At 39.9% G+C, this 9586-nt stretch overlaps 1 protein-coding gene across 1 annotated transcript; it reads left to right on the top strand.

The window, feature by feature from the left end:
- The first annotated feature begins 618 nt into the window (after positions 1-618).
- leng8 (leukocyte receptor cluster (LRC) member 8) lies at positions 619-9499 on the top strand. Its single transcript, XM_014030720.1, has 15 exons — positions 619-939; positions 1875-2007; positions 2926-3057; positions 3739-3813; positions 3907-4327; positions 4495-4666; positions 4760-4930; positions 5058-5306; positions 5393-5557; positions 5664-5958; positions 6612-6713; positions 6803-6871; positions 6962-7091; positions 7166-7373; positions 7456-9499. The coding sequence occupies exons 1-15, from the start codon at positions 899-901 to the stop codon at positions 7616-7618; spliced, it is 2526 nt and encodes an 841-aa protein (XP_013886174.1). The 5' UTR covers positions 619-898; the 3' UTR covers positions 7619-9499.
- Positions 9500-9586: the final 87 nt, after the last annotated feature.

Below are 9586 nucleotides of genomic sequence, written 5' to 3'. Positions count from 1 at the left end.
AAAAATGTCACAAAGCTGTGTTAGAGCACACGTTCGACAAAAAATGATAATTTAAAAAATGCAAATTAAATTTAGCGTTTTATATTTTTAACCAGAGCTGAAATCTAAAAAAAAAAAAAAAAAAAAAAAAAAAAAAAAAAAAACTACTGTAAACTATTCTGCACACTGAAAAGTACATTTGCACTTTTGAAAAACAGGCAATAAGTTATGCTTATAAATAATTTATTTTAAATAAATAAAAAAATCAATATGGCTTTTACATTTTACTGCTCAGGGATCAGCTCGTCAACAAACTCAATATTTATTGCTGATATATTTGATCTCGTTTCCTGTGCGATAACGCGGTGTGTTGTTTATGTTTACCCTGAGTTTATTCTTTAAGGCACCACAACACCGCTCTATTCCTTATATTCCCTTTCCCAATAGGCAGACTAATAGAAACAATGAAGCTACAGAAGTCAATAAGAAGTTTAAATTGTTTTATATTTGTTTGCTGTTGGTGGAGGGAAGAACTCGTGAGTTAGCTCTGCCTGCAAGTCTTACCCGGGGTTAAAGCAGACATATAACTTTGCCAGCCCAGTCAGCCTTACGTCACCTGTCTGCCATTTTGTAATTCTGGTAGTTCGATAGGTTAGAGCTCGACCTGATCGAAGAAGAAGGAAATATAGCAATGTTCACTGTTTTATTTTTGAAATTTGACTTGTATTGATATGTAATAACGTTTATTGTCGTTGTTTAGGTAGAGTTATTCTCGGTTGATTGACTTTTCTGTTCGTAAAACACACAGATTGACTCCGGGTTGGACTTACCTTTCACGGTAGAGGGGCTAACAGGCCTGTTAGCTCTCAACTAGCCTGGGCCTTTTAGCATTCCTACTTTAGCCTGAATCTGAAGTGAAATGGCGGCCAACACGGCACAAGCAACCCCTACAACGAACTGGTAGGTCACACTCTAAGTACAGAAAAAATGGTATGTTGTTTTTTATGTGGATGCCATGATATTGTCAATATATCTCATCATTATGTCAATTGTAGTTTTTGTTTATTTTAAAAGTAGCAGGAAGGACATTAGCTCAGTGGATGCTAATGAGAATAACATTAAGGTTAGCAACTGGCCGTTGGTTTGGCTTATGGAAGGGGAGGCTAACATGTTGGCTAATGAGTTATAATAATAATAATAATAAAATATTAAGGCATAGAGCTCCATTAACCAGAGCATGTTTGTATGGAAAACTTTGATGTAGATTATATTGAGACACAACAGTTATAGCAAACAGTGTTTGATGTTAGCTTCGGTGTGCACAGTTGTTACGTTCAGAACATTTTCTACTAATTTTTCTACGGGCATAGGTAATTTTTTTCTCCATTAATTAATTTAAGGAGTACAGATGGTTAAATCTTTTTGGAAAAAATGTTAATGTAATTAAGAATGAGCCTAAGTGTAAAGGTTTAACAAACCAAGCAGTTTAAAATGAAGGAGATGAAACAAGAAATTTACTGTTTACACTTAAGTTACAAACCGCTATGGTTTTGTTCAGACCCTTATAGTTTAAAAGTTTAAAGATGAAGATAAACTCACAACATTACCTACAATTTCACTTTCAAGCAACAATTATTTAGCAAATTACATTTTTTTAACCTTAGTTTGTATTGCAGAAGTAGATTAAATAACATCACTAGTGAATCATCAAACAGTAAAACGTATTTGAAGGCAGGCAAATGTTCATTTCTAATTATTGTAGTCTTGTTGTGACGCATTTAACTTATTGGTGAAGGGTGACTTGAAGACTAATCTTTGTTTTGTTAAATAGTTTTCTAATCAGCAAGGTCATTTCAAAATCACGCCTGACATGTTTTTTTTTCTTTTTATGTCAGGCCTTATGGTTCTACTGGGGATGGCCATGTTCATGAAAATCCAGAATGGGAGAAAGCAAGGCAGGCGCTTGCTAGCATCAATAAGAATCAAACCTCTTCAAAGAACACGCAAGAAAACATGGCCACAGCAGAGGTTTGCATTTCATCTCTCTTTTTTTTAAAACCCCAGCAGTGATTTAGAGTCCATTTCAAACTGCTTTATGTAGATGTTGAGTATAATTTATTACATCATATCTATCCTGGTGAGGCGGCACGGTGGCTCAGTTGGTAGAGCTGATGCCTCTCAGCAAGAAGGTCACCGGTTCAAATCCCGGTCCGGGGACCTTTCTGGGTAGAGTTTGCATGTTCTCTCCGTGCATGCGTGGGTTCTCTCCGGGTACTCCGGCTTCCTCCCACAGACCAAAAACATGGCTGTTAGGTTAATTGATAACTCTAAATTGTCCCTAGGTGTGAGTGAGAGAGTGAATGGTTGTTTGTATCGTTTGTCTCTATGTGTGGCCCTGTGATGGACTTGCGACCTGTCCAGGGTGTACCCCGCCCCTCACACTGTGACTGCTGGATATGGGCACCAGTGACCCACGCGACCCTGAAAAGGAAGAAGCGTGTACAGAAAATGGATGGATGGATGGACTATCCTGGTGACTGAAAGAGGACAGTGATCTCTGGATATGTTGAGTTATAACGCAGAACTAATGGTTTTCTTACAAAAAAAAAAACAGAATTGCTTGTTTTGATTGAAGCAAATCATACTATTTATGTTTTGGGGTGAAAAATGAACATTTTGTAGACAGATGACCAAATAAAATCGATGAATTCAGGTTTTGTTGGTTTATTGAGAATGTGTGAAGTGACAACCTAAGATTTTAATAAGTATCCGCTTCAAATCTGCCTATTGGTAAATGACTAAGAATGTAGTTTATATAGTTTGCCAGATAAGTGATAGTTCATGCATTTGTGAAAAAGTTTAGTTTTATTTGTATTGTTCTGGTATTAAATGACTTTGCTTTTATTATGTGGTACCAAGACTATTTCTGCTTATCTGTAATTTCAGGCCGGTCAGTTTCAGCCAACGGCAACCGACTCTGCAGCTGTTCAGCAGCAGTACTATCCATGGTACCAGCAAACTCAGCAGCATTATCCTGGTTACGCATATCAATACAACTACTACTACCCTATGGGACCTGTGAGTACAGAACAGAATTATGCTTATGGTTAATTTTATCCACACAATTTTGCATTCAGCATTTTACCCTACTTGATTGTGTTTTTTTCTCATCAAATAATTTAGGTAAAAATTATGATTTTTGTAGTGGGGCACACTTGGATTAAAATAGCCACAAATCAATGCAAATCTTTTTTACATAAATGTCCAACTACAGTTAGTTTCAGTGCACCAGAGCAGAAGGCCCTCTGAACTTCACCCCATTATTTCTGTAAAGTGTGATAATCACCTCTGTCAGCAGTGTTGGGATTTCTGAGCAGACGATTGTTAAAAACTGGTGGTTTACACTTGGCATTCTAACAAGAAATAGAGGCAGCAGAGATGTGGAAACTCTGGATAGTAATCAGTGTAGATGAGACTAATGAGCACAGCATGAGAATATGTCCTTCTCATCGCTGACCGTTTTTGTTTCCAAAAGCATCTAATTTGAGTAAATTGAGATTAAATTTGCCATGGTATTGAGAACCAACCAGGTTAACAATATGCACACTGCAATGAGTTTTTGTTTGACCTGAAAATATCAGATGTCTGCACATGTCACACTGCTGATCCTGAAGCTATAGTTAGTTACACTTGAGTGAAAATAATACATTAAAACTGTAAACAAACAAATTTACAACCACATTTTGACCTGCTTTCCAGTACGGATCTGCGTATCCACCAAATCAGTACGGTGTGCCTCCTGGGCCATACCAAAGCACTCCCACCTCCAGCCAGGTACAGAGCATCAGGATTTAAATATAATTTACTGAAAAAGACAAACTCACAGCTGATGTTCATGTCAAACTTTAAATCTTGTGTTTCTCAAAGCCTCCCCCGGTGCCTGGAATGGAAGATCAGACACCCAACTACCCTTCCCAACCACAGCCTCCCCCACCTGCTACCCCACAGCCACCCCACAGCCCGACCACTGCGGAGAAACCCCCTCCTCCCCCGCCCCCACCTATTCCTCAATCACCCAATTCCCAGTATCCTCCCCCTGTTTCTCAAAATGCTTATAGTGCCAACACCACCATGACGTACCAAACCACTGACCCCAACCAAATGCAAGCCTACAATCATTCCCAGGGGCGGCCAAACTACAACCAGAATTTCCAAACCCAGAACAACTATCAGCCCAACCAGAATAACTCCCAGCAGCAGCTGCAGCATCAGTACGTACCAGGGCTGGGCAGGGGGGAGGCCAACAAAAACCAGAAACAAGGGCAGCAGCTTTGGCACCGCATGAAACGTAAGAAGTTAGAAAAGAGCTTTATTTAAATTTTTTATGTTTGTCTTCGATCATTCTTCCACGTGTTTAATTGTTGTTTCTGTTTGGGTATTTGGATTCATTTCCGCTGTATGTATGGGAAAAAGAAAGCAAAGGAGTAAATCTATTCTTTGTCTTCTGCTCTATAGAGGCACCGGGGACAGCTCCTGTGAAGTTTAATATTCCCAAGAGGCCCTATCAGGTTCAGTGTCCCCCAGTTTCCAACCAGGCTTTCCAACCAGGCGAGCAGCCTTCAGGGCTGAATCAGACTCCTTCCTCTCCAGCTACTGTCAGTGCTGCTTCTGGAGGTGCTCAGACACGGTGAGAGTTACTTTATTGTATGCTTTTGTTTTCTTCACTCTCTTGTCCCCAGTATGCGTTTAAACATATTGAGTGTAAATGTTTTTTGTCCAGGCCCCAGGACTGGCCCCAAGCCATGAAGGAATATGTGCAGCGCTGTTTTACAGCTTGTGAGACGGAGGAGGACAAGGATCGTACAGAGAAGGTGCTGAAGGAGGTTCTGCAGGAGAGGTTGAAGGATGGCTCTGCCTACACTATTGATTGGACCCGTGAGCCATTACCAGAGTGAGTTTAGTCATGTTTCAGAATGTTGCTTCTGTTTAAAGTCAGTTTAAACTGCTGGAAAATGTATTCATATTTGGAGTTGTGTATATAGTTTGGTTAGATGTTCTGGATCTTTGTTTTTCTGCAGATTAAAGATGAAGCAGTCTCGTTGGGAAGCTGTTCCTCCCCAGAGAACATCCGATAATTCATTTAGTCGTGGTGGGAGTACAATAGCTGCTGCTTCAAGAGGCAGGGGTATTGGGCACAGACAGGGCAACTACAGGAATGTTTTCTCTCAAAGAAGTCCATCTTCTAGTTCATCACAGTCCTCGTCCCGCTCACCGTCACCATCACACGGCCGACACAGAGACCGCAGCAACCAAAGGCACAGGTGCAGGTAAGATACTTCTCCTCCTCCTCATCCTTGATTGCATTTGGTGTCTTGTGGACTTGTGTCTAAATGTTTGTTGTTTCTACACGCAGTGATTCTGGCTCACAGTCGGACAGCAGCATTTCCAGCGACCTGCAGCCTCAGCTGTCAAGACGAGGTCAGAAAGGAGGACGTGGTCGAGGAAATGATAGGGACAGAGCACGTGGAGGTGGAGAGAGAGGACGAGGTAGAGGAGGCAAAGCCAACAGAGGAAGACGGTAAATTATAATACATTTAAATTATCATTTGTTGGTAATGAGTTGGAGACATTTATATTCTTGTACTGTTCTGTGCGTTTATAAAACTTTTAAATGTATCTCTCAGAAACATGGACGACTCAAATGCAACTGTTGGAAAGAAGAGGAAAGGGGGCAGCGCCGGGATGGATTTCCATGACCCCAACAGGGAAGCTAAAAAGCAAAGCAGAGCAGCTCGATTCCACAAACAGCTTCGCTCCGAGCCGCTGGTTCTGTCCGTCAGCACTCTGGACCTACCTGACGGAACCCAAGAGGGCCTCAGCTGGGAGGACTGCCCTATTGTGGGATCCTGTCAGGACATCACAAAGTCCTATTTAAGACTCACCTGTGCCCCTGACCCTTGTACTGTTCGCCCCGTTCAGGTCAGTAATATTGTATATCATTATTTTTGGTATTTTTGTTAAGCTCTTTCTTCTGATTAATCTCACAAAGAAAGTCTTTTGTTGAAGCAACACAGTTTTTTTTCACGGACTACACATGAAAACAATCACATTAAAAGTTAACCATTGCTGTGGGTTGTACTTGGTTTTTAGATTTCACAGAAAGTTTGAAAAATCCCGTCGTAATTATTGGAGGGTTTTTTGTTTTTTTTTTTTAAACACATTTTTTTCCCTCTGAGAATGAAATCCCACTGGGTTTTATTAATGTGTCTGAAGATTTTTAACCAAAATTGTAGACTTTTAGCTGTTGTCTTGTTTGCTTCATGTAGAAAAATAAATAAATCTTTCAGAAACAGAGTAACATATTTTTCATGACCACATGATGTTTCTTTAATAAGAAACTTCTCACTGACATCGTGTTTGGGTTCAGTAATTTGTTCCCATCTGAAACAAATTAATCTTTGTAGTGTTTCAGAAATTTCAGGCCTTTTGTGGTGATTTTTTATTTTTATTTTTTTGTTTTATTTATTTATTTATTTTGGTCTTGCAGTATGTTGTACGCGAGGACACATCTGGAGCGCAATAAAACTCAATACTAAGATTCTGCATTTGTTTATTTCCTTGTGTTCTCTCAGGTGCTCAGAAAATCTCTACAGAGTGTAAAGGCCCACTGGAAAACCCACCAGGACTACGCCTATGCCTGTGAGCAGATGAAGTCCATACGACAGGACCTGACGGTCGGTTGCTTTTAGGTTTTGTTAATTTATCTGTTGTGTTTTCAGTGGTGTGGGTTAGTTTTTTATTGATTTTGTTTATTTTTATTTAGGTCCAAGGAGTTCGTACTGACTTCACAGTGGAAGTGTACGAGTGTCATGCTCGCATTGCCCTGGAAAAGGTGAGATTTTTTTTGTCATTTGGTGTTTGTTAAAGCTGTAGAAAATAGGATTTTTTTTTAAATTCTATAGTTTTTTTTTTTTTTTTTTAGGGCGACCACGAGGAGTTCAACCAGTGCCAGACGCAGCTGAAGGCTCTGTACAAGGACAACCCCTCAGAGAACATCGGAGAGTTCACAGCATATAGATTGCTGTACTACATTTTTACTAAAAACTCTGGAGGTAAGTAAAAATCTTTTTCATCACTGTATAAACTGCATATTCAGTTCTTTCACGTTGGCCATTTTTGTTTCCAGATCTGACCACTGAGTTGGTCTATTTGACCCCGGCGCTGCGGGAAGATGAGTGTGTGGCTCATGCCCTGTCGCTCCGTGCTGCCTGGGCTTTAGGGAACTATCACCGTTTCTTTAAGCTGTACCAGGAAGCCCCCCGCATGGCTTCATATCTCATTGACAAGTTTGTAGACAGAGAAAGGAAGGTGGCTCTTCGGGCTATAGTCAAAACGTAAGCTGTACTCCTCAAACATTTTTATTTTAATTTGAATTTTTTCACACTAACCTTCATTTTTCTGTTTCCTGCTCTACAGATTCAGGCCTGATCTGCCAGTGCAGTGTGTGCAGAACACTCTGGGTTTCCCATGTTTGGACTCCTGTATGACCTTTTTAACTGGTCTAGGTGTCACTTTCACCCCTTCAGACCCAGAAAAGATAGACTGCAAAACCAGCACAGCCTCTTTGGCTGCTTCTTGAGTGGGATAAGTGGGCGTAGCTTAATGAAGGGAAAATCTTAGATCCTTATACTTTCAATGCACTGCACTTCAGACACCTCACAGTCCAGATAGGCAGCACCCAAATGACCCACATAGATTCATTTATATATTTATTCTGTTGTCAGACCTTTAAATGTAATTTTATACAAAAATATTAGATTTAAAGATGTAGAAGACCATCTGCACACATTTCATTCTATTCCAAGTTGATCTATCTCACTGAACCTCTGATGTCTACAAAGAACAGGAGTAGTTCAGCTTCAAGGTGATCTCTCAGCTCTGAGTTAGAACCAGATCAGGGAGCTTCCCTTCCCCTTCCCCCACAAAAAAACAGATGTTAGCGCTAACAGTGTTGTTATGTTTTTTTCCTCCTCCAAGTCAGCAGCCTGAAGATTCAAGTCTTATCAGTCAAAAGGAATGTCGAACGGCTCCTCGTTAAGTTTGCAGAATTTCCTCAACACAACTTCTCCCCTCCTTTAAAGACTGTGAGAAGATACCAGAAGTCTGTCTGAAAGAAGAGATGGTGGTTTGTATGTCCTGCTGCTTCCGGTTTTCCTCAAAAAGAAATGGACTGATGCCTAAAGTCTTGTTCCTGATGTAGCAGTATTCTTTCACTCAAATGGCTCTTTGGCACTAGAAGACACAACGTGGTGGAGATGGACTGTGTTTTTAAAAAAAGCTCTTCATCAAGATTCTCCGTGTTCTGAAAGTGGCAGAGTCGGTTTCTGCTTCGGTCAGCCTCAGGTGGAGGTTCCCGCTGGCACCTGGAGTCCTTCCTCCTCTGTCCTTTGAGACCCCAGCAGTTGTTACTCAAAAAAAGCTGCACAGGAGAGAAAACCTCCATCTTCATCGAGGAGGAGAACCGACTGGTTTGTATGCTGCGTCCACTGCGGTCTGGTAAGAAAGAGACTTCTGGAGAGAGATGGATGATTGCTCGACAGAGATGACGCTTCACTTCTTTTCTGTTGTGTTGTATGTCTGGGTTTATTTTATTTATTTTTTTGGCTTTATTTTTAACTTTTTGGAGGCAACAGTATTGGATTTTCTATCAGAATTATGGGTCTAAAATCAGGGTTTGAGAAAAATGTTCAATCTGACAATATTCTAAGATGCCCTAATTAAGTTCCCTGATTATTTTTTTGTAATTGCACAGATGCACTCTTTCTGAAAGTCATTTAAAAAGGTTTAAAAGGTTAGTTTGATTAAAAATATGTAAATTGAGAGCAGTGAAGTGCTTTTGTCAGTTTTCTTTTTAGCTATGAAATTTGTAAAATAAAAACTAGTTAACATACAGAAACTAGTTATTCTAAAGGTGGGAAAACATCCTAATTGGCCGTTAAGTTGTCTAAAATAGTTATTGACACGAGTGTCTTTTTTTTTTAAAACTGGTGATTATAAAAACAAAACTCAACAAAATGTTCTCGCATCAGAATATTTGTGCTATTAAACACAGAAGTCACAGCTGTTCCCTTTAAATTGACAGGTTTTACTTGATAGTATTTTTCGCAGACATAATATTTGATCTATTAAAGACTCTATTTATTCAGAGCAGATGCAGAAAAATGTAAAAAAAAAAAAAACTTGTAAATGATGTATGAACTTGTAGTTTTTGGGTGCAGTTTTTTTTCTTTAGTTTTCAAATGGGTAAGTGTTGGGTTTTCTTTCTCAGTGTGATCATTGGGATGCAGACAGATCTGGTTTATGTTGGATGTGGCAGAAGCTTGGTTCATAGTGAGACATTAAGCCCAGACTTGATTCGTGGATTAATCTGTGAATGAATGTTTCTCGGCGTCACCTGGCTCCACCAGGTCATGTAAACACAAAGTTAGCGATGAGCGGCTTTTTGTTCCCAGATCAGGAATTTGGTCGTCTTTAACCACTTGAACATTTTGTTTTTGCCAATGATTTCAACACTTGTCCTCTCTTTCCCTCCCCCTTCATTTCCCCC

This window comes from Austrofundulus limnaeus, unplaced genomic scaffold (assembly GCF_001266775.1).
Source record: "Austrofundulus limnaeus strain Quisiro unplaced genomic scaffold, Austrofundulus_limnaeus-1.0 Scaffold1108, whole genome shotgun sequence".
Classification (NCBI taxonomy): domain Eukaryota; kingdom Metazoa; phylum Chordata; class Actinopteri; order Cyprinodontiformes; family Rivulidae; genus Austrofundulus; species Austrofundulus limnaeus.
The sequence above is the reverse complement of the archived record's forward strand: the minus strand, read 5'-3'. Positions and strand labels throughout refer to the sequence as shown.